This window comes from Dioscorea cayenensis, chromosome 4 (genome assembly GCF_009730915.1).
Source record: "Dioscorea cayenensis subsp. rotundata cultivar TDr96_F1 chromosome 4, TDr96_F1_v2_PseudoChromosome.rev07_lg8_w22 25.fasta, whole genome shotgun sequence".
In the NCBI taxonomy this organism is placed as follows: Eukaryota; Viridiplantae; Streptophyta; class Magnoliopsida; order Dioscoreales; family Dioscoreaceae; genus Dioscorea; species Dioscorea cayenensis.
This window is the reverse complement of record NC_052474.1, coordinates 3,848,773-3,867,218: the sequence shown is the minus strand read 5'-3', so window position 1 is coordinate 3,867,218 and position 18,446 is coordinate 3,848,773. Positions and strand designations below refer to the sequence as shown.

The following is an 18,446-nucleotide window of genomic DNA, read 5'->3' as shown; positions in this document are numbered from 1 at the left end:
TAATCTTCACGTGCTGCTTTGCAATTTTTGCATGGGCGGCTTGGCTTAGCTTGGCTTACACATTATGACAAACACCAAAAATAAGTTGTCTTACTTTGGTGAATATATAAGTTATTATTAACGGTTTTTAGATCAATTAGTATTGAATTCTTTACATAAAATATCTGAAAGGCTCGATATCGAAATTCTATATCCGCACAACTACGCGTAAGATAAAGTTGAGAAGCTGCAGTGTACGCGACTCCACACACATACACGTCTTTGTTTGGCACTTGTCGTCCTCTTAAAATATATATATATATATATATATATATATGGGTCATCAGCATTAGCATGTTGAATTGCTTTAGATAAATAATTCAATGTCAAACAATAACAAGCCAAACCAAAAGACAACTTGTGTTTTGATGATCTCTTAGTTCAAGGGAAGTTGTTAATTTTTAGTCTATTTAAACTGTGTGATTCTCGAGGATCATCACATGATAGGAAAGGACTATTTTATGGTTTGCTTTTTGAGATGAGTTCTCATTGGGAGTTTAATCTCATTCTTTGAATTGTCTTGCTTGTCTCAAGTGGAAAGAAATATAAGTAATTATTATTTATGTTTTATTTGAGAATAGAACGAAAGGGAGATGAGATGTATGAAGAAAAATGGAGGTATATCAAAGGAAATTCTTCTTTGTTGTCTTATTCTGTACCATTATTCAAATCAATTTATATATATCTTATGATTCAATCATGACACACTGTAGCGAATGTCGGCCATGTGCATTGACATAAATCTTATCATGACGTATCATAGTTAAAGTTTAATTACAATTTAAAGGTACATGCATACATTATGCATATATAGATATATAGATATATAGATATGAGATTAAAAATATGAATTGTTGATGAATTACAGTCCAATGATTTGTTAAAACTTAAAAGGAATGGTGCCCATTGAAATAGAGATTGGGGACATGGTTTTGCACTTTGTGAGGCTGGCGTTGTGTTCGGACACCTCATAATAGCGTCCATGATTTTGACACACAGAGGACACTGAGACTGACATATGACTGCTTCTTTGGCTCTCTTTTCTCTTCACTTTCCCTGATTTCATGCTTTTTTATTATTATTATTATTTCTCTTCATGTTCTTCAACAATTCTTCTTCATTTTCTTTTTTTTTTATTCTCCTTTTCTTTTAATTACTAGTAGGCTTTTGTTCAATGAGCCAAAATTTAACATTTTGATTTATATATATATACTAATAGGCGACAAACGCTTTTCATTTAAAAAATTATCAAAGAGATGGATATGTATGATTTATGGTGATTTACAAACCTTTTAGGAGAATCTCCAACAGAGATCAACATCTAGAAACAGTATTAAATTTAAATGTACAATGTATGAATAGTATAAGAATAGTACTGTCAGGGAAAGGATTCTAATTTTTACTTTTTTTTTTTTGTACTCTTTATGTAATATTATTGGGCTATCCAATATTTGATGGATCTTGAAAATCTTAAATAATTATAAGTATATAAGATAACATTTCAATATAATTAATATGCTTACTTTTTTAATGTAAAGTTTATTTTAATATTTGGATGAACAAGACAATGAAGTTTTGTCCGCCTTCTATATCTTAAGATGGTGACACTATAACAACTAAGGTGATTTTATGTCAGATGACTACATCTAAAGTAATATATGTGATAAGAGTGAAAATTTTTAAAAAAATTCATCAACCGAAAATGAATTGGCCTAAATAATAAAAATTTGATTCGCTGAAATAGAGTTTTAAATTCAAATATTTGTGTATGATCTATAAATTTTTTTATAGTGCTTCTAATATTTTATCTAGAATAGTTTAAAGTCCATAATTTCTTAAAAAACCAGGTAGTAGTAGATGGAGGTCAAGTTCATAGGCCACTGATGGCTGTTGTTTTAATCTTTTATTCTCCCTTTTTTGAGAATTATGCCATGGTCCACACCCCACTGATTAACATATATATCTAATGCTTGTGGCCCTTTGAACAGCTCTTTTATAGTCAGAGGATGCTTTTATGACATCAAGCTAAAGTGAGCATCGATGTATCTCTTTTCTGGATCATGCTTTCATTTTTCTCTTTATGTGATTCAATGGAAAGAGATGGATTTTGTTCTAATGATAGCACCACCAATATTTCTTCATAGTTTTAATATCTTTGTTCATTCTTTGTCATATATATATATACATTATAATTAATTAAAATTTAATGAGAGTGTGTTTATTAATGTAGTTACTCATGTTCATGAGAATTTGATTTCCATGGACCAATTACACTATGCCCTGACTCGCACGCGTGCATTCGTCACCAGATGGTTATATATATATATATATACATGGGATTTTGTTTTTGGGCTAAGTGTGTAATGCATTGTTGGACTTCTCTGGTGGAGGCGTCATATGATTCATATCTTTTTCTAATTAACTATTTGTTTTTATTATAAGATTCAGCACTCCAATGAAGAAGTACATAAACAATGATCGATGTGACGTTATATATATATATATATATTCTTCGCACTTGATTTGGGTGTGCTAACAGAGTAACAGGTACCACTCGTCGTTAATCTTTTTTTGCTCTTTTATTATTACTTTTGGAGGATTTGATGGTTCCTTGTTTGCCGATGGCTGCATGACACTGAAATTTCTTGGATTATAATGAGGACTAGGATAGGGCAACCAATGGCAGCAAATAAACGTGCAAGTGGGTGCTGGTTTTCATTGGAGATTAGACTTTTGCATATGGCTTTCGTTCAATGAACTTATGGTTAATTCATCTAATCACATGTAATTGAAATGTCTGCGGCTTTGCATTTATGTCTTTTTGTTTGTTTGTTTCTCACTTGATATCAAACAATGAATATTCTGGTGTTATTTTGTTTTTCCATTGTCAAAAGTATTAATCATGTTAACAAAATGTCAAGTAATATGCATTTCAAAATTTGAATGAAACCTTACAAAAAGGACAGTTCTCTTTAAAAACAAAACAAATTCATATACTTGCAATTTTACAAAACAAGTAACAATTTATAGCTGCATTAAATTTATAATGAAGTAAGACTAATAAAGCTTATTATGACAAGGTCTTTAAGGGCTACACAACTAGTATACAACAAAGATGGTGCAAAAATCCTAGATAGATGAACTTGAAATCAGAAGACCATGATAAAAACAATCAAGGTGATCAAGGTCAAAAAGGATGCAGGCTCAGATGAACACATTTCCTCTAATTGTAGATGATTCAGACAGCAGAATCAACCGGTTATAACACCAGCAAGAACATCACTCTTTCCCCTTGCAAAGATGGTGTAAACAAGGCGAATAGCATCTAGCCATCCGTCTAGAGCTTCCCATGTATCAGCAACCTGACAGTGGAACAATACATTATATAGTAACCAAGAATACTTGAATTCAGTCATCCCTACAAATTGATCAAAGAGAAAATACCACCATAGAATATAAAGAAGCGATGACATGACACAGAAGTAATGTAATGTAGGAAGAATGACCAGTGATTAGTAGTGGCATAACTTTTTACAACTATGTTTTTGTTAGATGGAATAAAGTAACAAATCAAGGTCAGCATTGAGAAAATATAAGCTCCCCCGGTAACCTTTTGTCAAGCATACCGTAAAAAGATCTATATATATTGACCTACTTCTGCCCACAAACCTTGGTAGGCCCATCTTCCTAAAATATGGGGAAATGAAATAAAATTTAACATGGTTACACTTAATCAAGTGAAAAGAACTTTGGTCAAGGGATGTTGGGTCATGTAAAGTGTCTTATGAGGCAAATAGGCTTTCCGATCAACATTGACAAAAGCAGCATAAGGTTGTTGCACATCCAAGAATGTGTCACTTACCAAATCCAGGATTTAGGGAACATATTGCAACTAGAAACGGAAGTGCTGATTTAACAAAAAGTAAAAGAAAATTTGCACATAAAATATTTGAGGTATGCTTTTACCAAGTACACGGGCCCTTGAACCGTATCTATGCAAAGGCCTGCACCTGGAGGTAGAGTGAGATCTGCACATGCTGATACTGAAACAATATCTGGGACATCAACTTTAACCAGTGATTTATCCATGGTTGCAGATGATTGTAACCTCTGAGGGCTCTGTGATATAAGCTTGTCAGCCTTGCTGACCTGAAAATTGAAATCTCAATATCTCAGAAAAAATTTAAGCAGTAATGCTAATTGGTAATTTATGATGCAACTTACAGTGTAGCATCTGTAACTTCCCTGCTGTCAACTATTCCTAGTGACGTTTAACAATATAAAATGGCAACTAGAGCCCTGTTTTTAAACATGTTTGTTTGCTTCATCCAATTGCCCTTGTTTACATAGAGTTGGATATAATAATCTCTCTTCTTTTAGACTAAATACAAATAGACCTAAAAATTCATCTATAATTTTGTAATTTTCATCCAAATTCCATGCCAGCGTGTATCTACAACCATCATAACAGAGAAATATAATCTATTATGTAAAATAAAATGCATGGTGTAAAAATCCTAAATTGAAATATGCTAAAACAAAATGCCTATTCACAAGTCTGTCATCAGTAATGTTAGCAATCCGACCTGTTGAAGTCCTTCATGATTTAAAATAAAATGAGATCTTTCCCAATCTGTATGAGGTGCAATTGGATTCCTTGCAGGTGGCGCGGTCAAATATCCCACTTTAAGGTAGGGCAGGGGTAGCTGCAAAGTAAAATAGTCAATCAATAACAGCAACAACTAATTCCGCCATCAGTTGAATTAAGAGTGATCAGATACCTCCAAGAATTCAGTAAGATTTAAGATTAAAAAAAAAAAAGGAAAAAAAAATGCTAAGCAAGTGAACTAGCATTAAGAATCCAAAATATTAACCAAATATCACTTGCATACAGAAGGAAAATAAGAGAAATATGGAAAATAAGCTCTAAGAGCATTGAAGAAATTCAGTAATGTAATGAATTTAATAAAGATGAACATTTGTCAGAAGATTTGCCATTCAAAAATTGAAGCTAGCAATGCATTTTTGAAAACTTATTTAATAATAATAATCATGTGACTGCCACTTACTAAACTCCTCTTTTCTAAGGCTAAACACTTGGTGTTAAATTCTAGAATGTAAACTGTAGGTTATGAAAAATAAGTGAGAGTTACATGGAGATGTAGAATTCATTTAAATGGCCGTTAATTTCTTCTCATCCTAAACCGTATAGTTTCAAATTACAGATATTGTAGGTAGAGAGCTTGCCAAATATGCAGCCTTATAATACACATGAGGCACAAGAGGATAGAAGGAAGTGGATCCAAATTTTCAGCCAGAGTTTCTTGTTTATATATGACATTAATCTAAACTAATTCATATTATTCTCAACATCAAAAAATATTAATGCATAAGAAGAAATCCTCAATTAAGCAATCCTAGTATAGTCAGAACTGACCATAGAACGAACCAGCCTCAAAGCACTGCGGTACACCTGCATAGATGTGAACAAGATGATGACTTCAGAGTTACTTCTCAGCAAAATATGATATAAGGGTGGAACTAAAAAAGGGAACTAAAATAAAATGACATCAGAACATTTTGGCTGTTAAAAAATAACATATCCGTATCATCCAAGGCTGCCTATTTTTCATGTAAACATGCCACATATGAATTGGCTTAAAAGAAACAGAAATTTTGAAATAACAATTCTTAGCAGAACATAAAGAATGCTGGAGTCTGGACAAGGAAATCAGGAAAAAGGGAAAAGCCAACTTGAAGGCATGGAAAGATTCTGCATTAGAATAGAAAGTAGAAACTTTAGACTCCTGAGCAGCCATCAAGTTCTTAGTCAATTGACGATTTATAAATCATTTACTTCATCTTTTCTGATTTAGAAAAAACACCACACTCTTTTTCATGACAAACTTTATAGCCAAACACCCAAAACTGTTACACTGAAGATGATCAATAGCACAAAAAACAGAAGATGTGACTTTTAGTATGTTGAAGAGTTCCGACTGTAAGATATATGCTTTAGACAAGTTTAAAGTGCAAAGAATAATAGTGGAGAAGATAAATGTAAAATTCACAAGTTTCTTACTGAGTAATTTGGTTTCAAAGCATGAGCGGCTGCAATATAAATAGCTGACTGACTGTAGAGCTCATCTGGGGATGTTTCTTTAGCATTTATTGGCCTCCCAGATCTTAATGTGTCTTCGGCTAAGCCATACTGTTGGGACATCAAACATATAATATGAGGAACAAGAAACATAACGCAAGGCTGTTGCTTAGTATTTTTATTGATATAACAAATAAAAAACTGAAACTTAAAAGAGCACAAATGAGACTAATTCCAAAAATAACTAACCAGAACTGTCCCAAGGTTGTAAATTGCTCGATGAAAATCAAACTGAAGCTGGATCGCAGCACGGAACTGCTCCGGTAATGGAAATGAGATATGGAAAAATGAGCCTCGAATGAATATTTTAAGTGGTGGACAAATTTTAAAATGTAAACCATTCAGGTCACTGTCCAGGTAATTCAGGGCCGGCATTATATAGTTATACCTTACTTATAGCTGTTTTTACGATTGTCTGTTTCTCCCGAACAGGAACGATAGCACTGAGTTCCTGTATAGATGTTTTACGATCAACAATTGTGATAAAAAGACTAAAGAGTTGGTATTTGGTAATATCTTAAATCATAGAACATCCTCTAATGATTGAAGCTTGAAAAAGAAATTCACCCAAATACACATACCTGCAAAGCAAGTCCCCAGTTGTTCAAGGCCTGGAAACATATAAAATGAGAAAAATGAGTTGTGGAATTTCCATCAAACATGCCATTTCATCTCTAGGAGGTGCAAGGAGTAAAGAACATATAGTTGTATTTAATTTGGGCAACATGAGACAATCTAATGGAGAAAGTTAAATGCAGTAGTAGGGAGGATGCAGGAAGCGGATAGCCATGTACATGTTAGAAACCAAGGATCATCATGGAAACAATGCAAAATCTCCTGGAGCATACCTGAGGACTGTTCCAGTTGAGCTGAACCGCTTTCTCATAATTTCTTGTGGCCTGCATATAGGCAATTAGGGCATTTGCCACAAAAAACTTGAGATATGCATTCAAGATAGAAAAGGAAGTCTTGAAGCAGTAGGCATAAGCACAATCATAAGATCTTGAGCAAACCTAATTGTAAGTCCAAACCTTCACAAATCTTCTAATGGCAGTACAACTTTGAGAGGGTAAGTCTCAAAAGCTACCAGGCCATCAAAATGCTGAACACATGCAACAGAATTGACTACTGAATTTTTGGCTTGTCATCTAAAATCCTTTAAATTTGAGCCTTAAAATCTATATCAGCCATCTTATTTCAAATAAAGCATAAGCATCATTAAGAAGATTTTGACGCATAATTTTTTGAATGCCAGTATATAATCAATTAATTAATAACAAACAACCAGCAAACTGAACACAGGTTTTATTTTGAAACAATTGGTTACAGATAGCACTCTATGCAAAAGCATGAATATCAGAATATGCAATTATCAAAATACGTAAAGGTCATGTAGGTTTCACCTGCTTCCACAGTTCTTCCGCCTCTTTAGTGCGGCCACGCATTTTTGCCCGATCAGATATAGCAATAGCCCAATTATAGAAGGCCTAAACAGAAAAAGGAAAAGGTGTATGAGCCAGTAAGTGCGCTGTGATTTGAACTGTGGAATGAAACATGTATGACTAGTTAGTAATATGTTGACCAATGAAAAAAGGCGGCTGATTCCCTTATGCAAGTTAATCAAATAGATAGTTAATGTTGTAAGGTTTACAAGCTAGGTGGCTGAACTAGAACCAATAGTGTTATAAACTTATAATGTATAAAGGTAGAGTTAATAGATATGTAACAGAGATTAAGACGTGTTTTACAAGGCCATCCTAGATTTCCATGTTCGCATTGCCAAATCCCGTTTACCTGACCAGATCAATTATAAATCTTATACTTCCCATACATACCAAATAATTTGTATGTAACAAGAAACCCAGAAAGTTGCGCAAACCAAAAAATTAAAAGAAATTACAATATGTATTTATGATGAATTAATAGAAAATCATTGAAAGAAAGAAGAACTAACATCATGAAGTGTAGGGCAAAGTCGTGTAGCCTCATCATATTTTTTGCAAGCTTCCTCAAGTAAAGCATCTTTTGAAGGTGAGCCAGAATCTGGACTCACATTATCGGCACTTTCCTGCATGCATAAAAAACAAGACAGTACTTGCAATTAAATTAACTTTAGTCAACAGCACAAGCTTCTATGTTCGTATTATTATACCAACAGAAGTTAAATTATGCTCATCATATGTTGAAAGCAAAATCAAACAACTTGGCTGGTTCTTTCAGAATTCAACCATGTGAACCTATAAAAACATGACAAATATGAAGAACAGGGTGTGCTTTCTAATATGATGGCATATATATAGAGCTCTGAACTCACACCAAGAAGAAAAACACTGTAAATGTTTCACATTCTCTCATAAAAATTGTTTATTGGACTAAGCAGGGTGTTGTTTGTTTACACATGGGGTCCATCTTGGTACTGAATTTGCATAAAAGAGTACAAAAAATGAAAATATTTGAAAAAGGTGCCTCTCATGCTGCAAAAACAGAAAGATAACAGGCACAAACCTGAAGAACCAAAGCCCAGTTGTAATAAGCATCGTAGTCTCCAGGGTTTCTCTCAATAGCAGTAGCATACCTACAATATTTAAGCAGAGTTTCAAAAGAGTGAAAATAAAATAAATCCAAGCATCAAATAAATGATTATTGCATTAAAAAACTGGTACAGCTAAATCAACAAAAGAAAAGTAACATTAAAGCAAGACTTCCTTAGTCACAATCAATAACAATTTATGGTTAGATTTGATGAGTTTGGATGCCTAGAGAATCAAAAAAAATTATTGGTCATGTGATAGTTAATGAGGCCAACTTTGAACGCTTAAATTCCAAAACAACAAATCATCTCCAAATAAGACTAAAGGCAAGAAAATACCTCTATAAAGAGGGACTTTTGCAGATATGCCCCCAGAATAACATTAATTGAACATATATACATGTGCATTAGAAATTATTGTGTTTGCTCTAGTTTAGTAGAGGAAACACAATATTTTCTAATAATGTTGAACTCTAACTAGCAAACCAAAAAGCCAGTGACAGCAATTTGCTGTTTGAGGCTATAAATGCAAATTGAAGATTTCAAGCCCTGAAACATATAACTAATAGTGAGCTTTATAGCAGTATGTAAGACTATCACTCGAATTTCAGCATAAGTAGATTTATGAGGAAAACAAAACAATAACTCCATCAGTATAACAAATAGTAACTTTATGTAAGCATCACAAAGAAGAAGAAGAAGAGCATAATTCAGCTAGTGAAGATCACCCTTCTGACTACAAACATGGAGAGCAGGACATTGAGAGGCAATGACTAATTAATTTAAAATTCCAATTTTACGCATAGCACCTTTTTTTCATAAAAATGTTCATGTTCAATGGAGGAGGTGGAAGCATAAACAAATGTTATTAATTCAGAAAAAGTTCAATGAGGCTGCAAATGGCATTGAGAGTCCAAGTGAATTCAAAAACCAGAATACAACAAGGAAATTAAATAAAACAAAAAAAGATCATATCCAAATCATAAAACCAAACCTTTTAGCAGCAAAAGTAAGAATGCGCTGACGAGAACGACCTTCCTCGTCTACTCCAGTAACATTATTGATCAAGTCCATAGCTGTATCATGCTGGTTGGCATATTGTTGGTGCAAAGTATCATGACTGCAGGAAACAAAAGGCAAATCAAAGTGGTATCTAAGTTCCTATAAGAGAGGCATTCAAATAAAGAGGATCAACTCTTTTAGTTCAACAAAAATAATAGCAAACGAGCAAACACATTATTCAGTCCACAAAATTAACAAGATGAAAACTCAAGCAGTCATAAGCAAACTCAGCGAGAATTCAGATTCAAATAGAGTTCAAGTCAATCTACTAGGTCATGCAATAGTATCAAGCTTTTGCACTGACTAAATAAAATTCTAACCTTATAAACTGACGATTATCAAAAGACACAATGATTCAGAAATGGCAATTTTTTTCTCAGCATTGTTTTAAAGCAACCATATATCAGCTTTCTAAACAAAACACAACAAGATCACATTCTGTCGTCCTTACTCCTCAGTATCCTAAAAAAATCCTATTATTAATAATTTTCAATCTCAAAATGATCATAATTTGCAATTCAGATCATCCCTGCATGCAAAGAGGAAAACACGATTAGTGATTCAATATCAACAGCTGAAACTATATTTGCCGAAAAAAAGCAAGGTCTACAAGCAAGAGAATCTAAACCCATTTCAACAAGATTCAACGAACGATCACCAACTTGTAAGACAAACCCGCGTCCGTCCTGCTCCCATCGATCGCAGCATCGCTGGCACGATTTGCTCCGGCTGAGCCCTCCTCCACCGATCTCTTCTCCCCCTCCTTGAGCTCGTTGAGGAGCTCCCTCATCGTGAAGGTGCGGCTACCTTCGCCATTCGACAGACCGGGATTCGCCGTGGATGGATCCTGATCGGAATTCACAGTGGATAAATCCTGATTGGCATTTGCCGTCGATAGACCCTGATCGGCAGTCACCGAGGATGGATCTTGATTGGGATCTACAACAGATCCGACGCCGGCCTCTTCTTCAGTGGCCACCGTCGCCGCATCCGATGCCGGCTCACTGCCGTTCTGGAGCTCGGATGGCTCGCCTTTTCCTGGCTCCCTCTCCTCCATGAGATCTCCAGCGGCTTGGGAAGATCGCTAGGGTTTTGAATCTTGGAGAAGACGGAGCCGATCTGGAGCACAAAGCCAAGAACTGAAAATTCTCTTCTTTTCTGGTTATTATAACTTTCCGTTAGAGTAATAATTAAGTGAGATTTTTTTTTAAAAAAAAATTGATGGATTTGGCCTATTTTAATATTCAGGTTAAGTAGAAACAATATTCAACAAATATTTTCAAATTAATTTTTTTTATTAATATTTTTTGAAATATTTATTTGGAACGTTATAGTGTTATACTACAACATTAGATTCTAATCAAATTTTTCATAAGTTTATTTTAATAAGGATTTTGTATTGAGTTTTATCTTGCTTTAGAGAAAATATGCATATATATACAAACACCAAAAGCCTCATTTAAGAGATGTAAAAGAAAAAGACAAATATAAAAAATATGCCCATCAATATGGTTTAACGGCCTCGAGTGATTTACAATATAAGATGGACTAATAAAGGATAAAAATGATCTGTCATGTGAGCTTCAAATAATTATAATCTTATGATAGTAAATTGCTTTATTAAACAATTTTGTAGGGATGGAGAATATGATCTCTTTCATATAAAACTTAATAAACAGTGAATAAACACTATTTTACGGTACCAGTCCTCATTGAATAGTAAATTAATAATATCATTTATTGCCAAGTTGCCATACCACTATATCATGCTAGTATTAGTGAGAAAAAAATACAATTGAATTGATTTCTCTATTTCTAATAGTTTTAATGTTATTCTTTAAATATTATTTTTAAAAAACTAATCAATCACAGCTTCATCCAAGCTCGAGTTGGATTAATTAAGTGGCTCTAAGGGAGCTTAAGCTGAGTCAGCTCACTCAAAGTGGGCTTGTTGACAACCATTAATTGATACCTTTCAAAAGAAATAATTTTTTTAAAATATTAAAACTAATAAATTTATTTATTTTTCACTTAATTTTGGATAATCCATTATTATGATAATTAAATATATAATAGTTCAGTGTCTAGATTACTTCTGTGAAAAAGTACTAATTAATGACTTAACTTCCTCGATCTCTTTCATTTGTTTCCAAGATGATGTTTTTATGTGATTTTGGATTTATATTCATTGGAATCAACAGGAGAATTATTATGAAGTTTTTTACTCCTATTTAATCAAATTTAAGAGCTTGATAAGTTGTGGGGATTTATTAAAATAATCTGGTAGCTTATTATTGATGGAATTTAAGTATTGTCAGTAGAATCAGTATATAGTCTTTTATATGATTCTTATTGAATTGAGGCTAGGAAAATACTAAAATTTTTTGTTCATGATAATTCTGTCAACTTGTCATTCTTGAGTTAGTAATTTAAGGAGTGCCCAAGAATCCAAGTGATATTGGTAATGCAGATATTCCACTGATCTGCTCAATTAGTATGAATTTTGCATAGCTCAGAAGAATTGTATGAAGAGTTTACAATTTGATGAAGTCACATAAGTACTTTTTTTTTTTCTGTTTTTTTCTTGACCAATATGATGATATATGTACTTCCAAGATTCTGCAGAGTTATTCGGTTATAATTAAAATTTTATTAATGTTATTAATTCAGAAAAAAGTTCAATGAATAGCATTCACAAAGCATGTTGCAGATCAGGAAAAATCAGACTATTTTATATAATAATGACATGGAAATGAAGTGTTTATTGTGTTATATATCATTTAGAGGAACTCTTGTTGCAGATTATGTACATGATCTCACTTCTTCCTGATGAAAATTGCATCAAATATCACATAATTTGGTTCTGCAGGTGTATGATGTTACCATATTCATAGACGAAACAGAGTGCACTGTTTAATTCAAGCAAACAATGTCGACATGGATGTACCGGGTGGTTTGCTAAGATTATATGTCAATCATATGATGTGTTCCATATAAAAAAACTCCCCTTATCATGAAGTTTCACAGCATTTGCTGCTGAATAATCAAGATAACAATGGATTGAAATTCTCTACTTATGCAATCCCTTTCATTGCAAACAACTTGTAAACACCAATGAAAAAAAATCTGCAAAGATAAACAACAGTAACATGTTATTCGCTATATTTTATAGCTCTCCTCAAAGCCTCAAACTATCGGAAAGGAAACAAAATAAAAGTTAAAAAAAAAAAAGGGCAGCAGATCATCCGATCTTATCATGAAGAGTGACAACTAGGTCATGAGCATCATCAAGGAGTTTCCACACATCTAAATGCCCTGCCATGCTATTGCACTCCCTGATGATTTCATCCATGCTGCTGTATTTCTCAATTATCAACTTCCTCCTTTGAAGAACACTCGCTGCAATGGCATATAACAGCAAATCATCAGTTGGCGGAGCCTGTGACCTTATCCTCCCCCATGCTGACTTCCCAATACCTGCCCGGATTGCCGCCTGGTCTGCCCACATGACCTCCCATAAACACACAGTTTGCTCGAATGTCAGTTCCCTCCGGAACATCACGACCACCATCCTATACACAAAAAAACAGTCCTCTGCTTGAAGCTTCTCCAAATGCCTAAACAAGTGTGTGTCCTTGCATTTTATAATCTTTGATACAATGCTTAACTGCCTTCGAATCCCAACCTCATCAAGCCTGAAGTTGTGCCGAGCTTTCTTCATGAACCCAACAAAGCACCAAAAAGCCTCATCATCCTTATCCATCACAGTGACTATAGGGGTTAGGAGATCACTCATGCCTTGACAATAACCAATCTCTGGGTCATAGATTGCATAAGCCTCAAGCACTGCGACTAATCGAGCTGCATGGTATATTCTGCATGGCTCCAAGTGTTCATAATCTTTTAATCCAACAGCAATGGCAGCCTGCTGAGCTGCATCTTCCGAGACTGTCGCTTGGGTTTTAGAGTACTTAATCCACTCATCATTAGCTCGGATAGCATCTAACCGAATGATCCGCTGCCACGTCTCAAAATCCTCAGCTGTTTTCTTCGGTTTGCGAGTATCAGTGTCATCTGAATCAGGTCCTGTGGCTTCTTGGCCGTTCTCTTCATTGGCTCTTGCAAGAGAAGTAATCTGAATGGTTTCTATTTCATCATCAACAGAAGAATCAGTGTCAGAAGGTTCTATCTCCTTTGGAGATGTATCAAGATGAGTGACACCACTCTTGCCTTCGTCTTCTTCAATGTGACACGAGTAGGACTCAAGGGTTTCCACGTTTTGTGGTAGGTCTGCAGCACTGTCAACCATGCCATCTCTCTCAGTAAAAAGGGAAGGCCTGGCACTGATGAAGTTTTCAGAGCTAGAAGATTCAGAACCATCTAGACCACTACCGCACTCTACGTTGCCACCTTCACCCATCTCTTTGAGTTGCTTGACACAGCGCTCTACAAGCTTGCAGCATAGACGTCTTAGCTTCTCATACTTCTTTCTGAATAAATGACAAAGCCATTAGGATGTGAAATCCATAAAACATTTGCAAGATAAAATATAGGAACATGAGACAAAATATAAGGCAATCATTCTTCTCAGTTTTCCGTTCAGAAAGCATACAGTTGTAGCCAATGGGGCTGCCATTTTATTTGGGATAAGAATTTATTAATCTTAATTGCCAGCAATTGATAGCAATGGCGTCCATGCAAGGGATATGGAAATGTGAATACCTATTCTTTATCCTAACGTCACTTCTTTCAGACTCAGAACTATTCAGATCATACCTGCATGAAAATAAAAAGCCAAATCAAAACTATGAAGAAACAGTTAAAATGTTCAGGCATGAAAAGCGCTCAAATTTATCAAAAGAAAACAATAACAACGAAGGCTTCATATGATCCTATAGACGCCATATGCTGTGGTTCCATTCATTGTTCCAATCTACCATTAGCATTTCTACTGTATGCAATTTTAGCTTGCACTAATTAGCCATATGCATACTAATTTGAGATTGCAGGCTCCTCTATATGAATTATTAGCATTAAAGTAGTGTCACTGGAACATTCATGGCACTCAAAGAAAAGTTCATTGAGGTGATATATTTCATTCCCAAAGTTGGATCAGACACAGCACAATCATATAATAACGTTGAACAATTTAATCTTTCAAATCCAAACGATTTATGATTATTGAATAAATCAGGATATCCTCCCCTTGCTGAAATTTCATTTTGTTAGATGTCAGCCTATTAGATACAGAAACAAAATGTTGATGTCCACACAACTATGTTTGATGCAATGACTGTTGTAGCTTACACTTAATAAATGGCTGATTTTCGAAAGCCACTCACTCAAAGTTTTCATATGCTACAATACCGGCCCTTGACCTCATAACCTATACGGTTAAATTTAGAAGCTAAATTCATAAGTCTTCTCCCTCAACGCTGGTAAATAAATTACAACATAGAGACAATAAAAATGGAAAATTATCATATTCTTTTGCTACCAAATGTGATGTCAGAACTTCACTGCTCAATCATCAAATGAATATCAAGAATAAGTAAACCAATTAAATCCTGATGGAAGCAAGATAACTAGATAGCAATCTCACACTCCAAGAAGGAAAGGCCAAACTTCAGCCCTGATGCTTGGATCCACTCCCTGTATCACAAACAAGTTGGGAAATTAATTATAAAATTCACAAAAAATACAATATAAGATCCAAAGGATCAACATAAATAAACTAAGAAAGAACAGTAAAATTGCTTACTCCACTGCGAATTTTTTTGAACATTTTCACTCCTCTGTCCCGTAAGGTGCCATCTGGGTTGAAGAAACTGTTCCATTGCTGTCGAGAAAGAGCATGCTTCCGTTTCCTTCGTGACCATGGTGATCTAATACTACCTCTGCAAACCACATAATGGCATGATTAGCAAATACAAAACATAAATAGATAGAAATGAAAAAGATTATGTAGGAGATGAAATAACTTAATGGAGGAATATCAAACAAACCAAACTTTATAAGTGAACTACTCAGTCAACAAAGAAGAAGAATCAAAAGGGCCAGATTATCAACATTCCTAACTGTCATCAGCATTGAGAGAAGTGGGTAATGTTGCAAAGACGATTATAACACCAAGTGAATGATAACAGTATCTAGAAGAAGCATTGACCCACTCGAAACTGCACTCAAGACCAACAACATAGAGAGTTAACATGCAATCATTACCCCAAACAAGGTCAAACCTTTCATCCAAGAAAATCTCAAGAACATCAGAGATTTTTAAAGAAGAGTCGGTCCATAAATTGTTCTTCATGCCTAGAAAGTGAAATGAACTGGCTCCGATATGGAAACCACCATTTTTTTAAATGAAATTCATAAGAAATTTAACAAAGATCTATATGAAATTCATATATTTATACAAATCCTCCACAACACAAGACAAGCCCACGATCCCTGGCTCTCAGTAGAGAATTCACTCAACATCCAATCTCAATGATCCCAAAGAATAGCAAGTGAAAAATTTAGCAAAAGCCAACCCGAGAGATGCCTGAGAATTGTAAAGATCTACACATAAATCCTCCAGAACTGGTTTCCGGATCTCGGCAGCGAGAGGTTTGTGGAAATCCGAAATCGGTCACTCAAACAAACACTAAAATACTAAACTTTAAGCACCAACTCCAAAGAAGAGGGGAAAAAAGAGAGAGAGAGGACCAAAAATCTATTATAAAGTAGAATCAACTATCGAGTCCCGAAGCAGCAGAGAAGCGAAAGGAGAAATGATCAAAATGGGATGAACGGAAGGGGAGGACTCACCGATCAGGCGCTGGTGAGGAGGAGACGACAATCAGAAGCGACCGCAAAGGGACCCATGACGGCGAAGAACTAGAAGAAGAATGGGGAGAGGAAGACGATGACAAAGAAGACGAGGACGAGGACGAGGAAGAGGGAAGCGAAGAGGACGAGGAGGAGGTTTGAGATCGCCGGAGAGCCCTCATTACTTCCCCTGGATTACCTACTCTGGAGATTAGTTCTCCAATGGAGATTACCTCCGAGAAGTGATGATGATGGCGGCGGCCAAGGCGACTCCGGCCATGGCCGTCACGCCCACCGCTACGCTCACATCCCAGCGACTTTCTGTGCCGCCAACGCCGCCTCCGCCCACGCCGCCTCCCAAGCTACTTGCCACCCTCTGCACCCACCCCCACATCGATCGCCGGCCCGCCGATCAGCCCCCTCTCCCTCTCTCTCTCTCTCCGGCGAGAGAGGGCGACCTTGAACGGAAGAGAGAGAGAGAGATGGCGTGGAGAAGAGGGCTGCCACTCTCTTCTTCCTTTTGTTTTGCTTCTTATTTTCTTTGATTTTTCTTTTAGGTTGGGTTTTAATGCAAAGATGTAGAGAATTTTACATTTTACCGCTCCAAATATTTGTAATTACTCAGGGGTGCCTTCATTAAATGGTTATTGCATTGAGTGGATATACACCTGATTATTTTGTAATTTTGTAAGATATATTCTTGTTAAATTTATACCCTTCTCGTTTTTTTTACTCATCCATTTTACCACATTCGCATAGAATAAAAAAAATCAGTTGAAGTTAATTAAATGTTTTTAAAATAAAATTGAATAAAAGTGTTTCTACTATTGAATGATAAGTGTTTCTCTCACATTAAATTATTTGTTTATTTCTCACATTAAATCATTTGTTTATTAGGAATAAAAAAACATTCTAAAATAATATTGGAAAGTGTAACTATTATTGGAAAACTACAAATATTGATTAACAAGTGAATTATGATTTAATGTTTCCTACGTTTAATAAAAAAATAGTTAAATGTAATTTATTGAACATTGTAGAAATATATTAGTTTAAAAGATAAAATTTAAAAAAAATATATTTAATATTACATAAAATTTTAAAACAAATAAGTAAAAAAGTTCAGAAAAAAAGCTCTAGAATTTAACAAGTAAAAAAAAATTAGGAGGGAGTAGTTATTTGTTTACCCAAAAAATGAATAAATGGTAGTGACAATAGATATGTGAATATAATATATAATTTAAATGAGGTGAACAGGCAAGTTTTTGGGGCCTATGAATTGTTCCAATCTCTCTCTACATTTTTTTTAATTTATGAATCTAATAAAAAGAATAATTTTAGAACAATCTTTTTATCTTTATTTATTTTTTTTTTTTTTACGAAATTGATATTTATCATTCAATAAAAAAAAAATCATTAATAATACAGTTTGTGGATATAATTACACATATTAAATTGAAGTAAATAGTTTGATTGACATTGTTGATTAGTTTGTATAGTGTCCAAGTGAGAAGGCATGTGAGTCCCATTAATTGAAAGATATATAGAAAGAAAGATATGTGTAAAAAAATGTATGTTTGTTTAATGAATTAATGCACCATTTGATTCTTCTCAACTTCCTTTCTTGGCATTACACCATTCATCTCTATGCATGAATTTGTCCTATTTTGACTTGGATTCAAGCATTTGAGATTGTTCTCATAATTAACGAGGTTGTTTCACATCTTAAAAATCATATGATGTATGTAACTTATCACATGCATCTCTTGCAAGGCAATTAGTTCTCTCTTTTGGTTGTTGATCTTTGGAGTAATTTGTCCCTTTTGGTAGTTTGATTCGGTAAAC

The 18,446-nt window shown here is 34.5% G+C and overlaps 2 protein-coding genes across 3 annotated transcripts; both read right to left on the bottom strand.

Moving 5' to 3' along the window:
• Window positions 1–3,054: 3,054 nt before the first annotated feature.
• LOC120258983 (protein HLB1) lies at window positions 3,055–10,952 on the bottom strand. Its single transcript, XM_039266495.1, has 14 exons — window positions 10,454–10,952; window positions 9,724–9,849; window positions 8,705–8,774; window positions 8,154–8,267; window positions 7,603–7,686; window positions 7,048–7,098; window positions 6,781–6,810; window positions 6,588–6,650; window positions 6,389–6,454; window positions 6,122–6,250; window positions 5,477–5,512; window positions 4,626–4,745; window positions 4,006–4,188; window positions 3,055–3,401 (listed from the first exon to the last, which is right to left on the bottom strand). The coding sequence occupies exons 1-14, from the start codon at window positions 10,846–10,848 to the stop codon at window positions 3,291–3,293; spliced, it is 1,578 nt and encodes a 525-aa protein (XP_039122429.1). The 5' UTR covers window positions 10,849–10,952; the 3' UTR covers window positions 3,055–3,290.
• Window positions 10,953–12,807: 1,855 nt separating this feature from the next.
• LOC120258882 (GTPase-activating protein gyp7-like) lies at window positions 12,808–17,124 on the bottom strand. Of its 2 annotated transcripts, none has more exons than XM_039266344.1 (5): window positions 16,835–17,124; window positions 15,553–15,688; window positions 15,394–15,443; window positions 14,514–14,567; window positions 12,808–14,281 (listed from the first exon to the last, which is right to left on the bottom strand). In XM_039266344.1, exons 1-5 carry the CDS (start codon window positions 16,993–16,995, stop codon window positions 13,033–13,035), a joined length of 1,650 nt encoding a protein of 549 aa, XP_039122278.1. In that variant the 5' UTR covers window positions 16,996–17,124; the 3' UTR covers window positions 12,808–13,032. The 2 variants fall into 2 exon arrangements, with proteins under 2 accessions (XP_039122278.1, XP_039122277.1); XM_039266343.1 differs by having other exon boundaries at window positions 16,602–16,975.
• Between the last annotated feature and the right edge of the window lie 1,322 nt (window positions 17,125–18,446).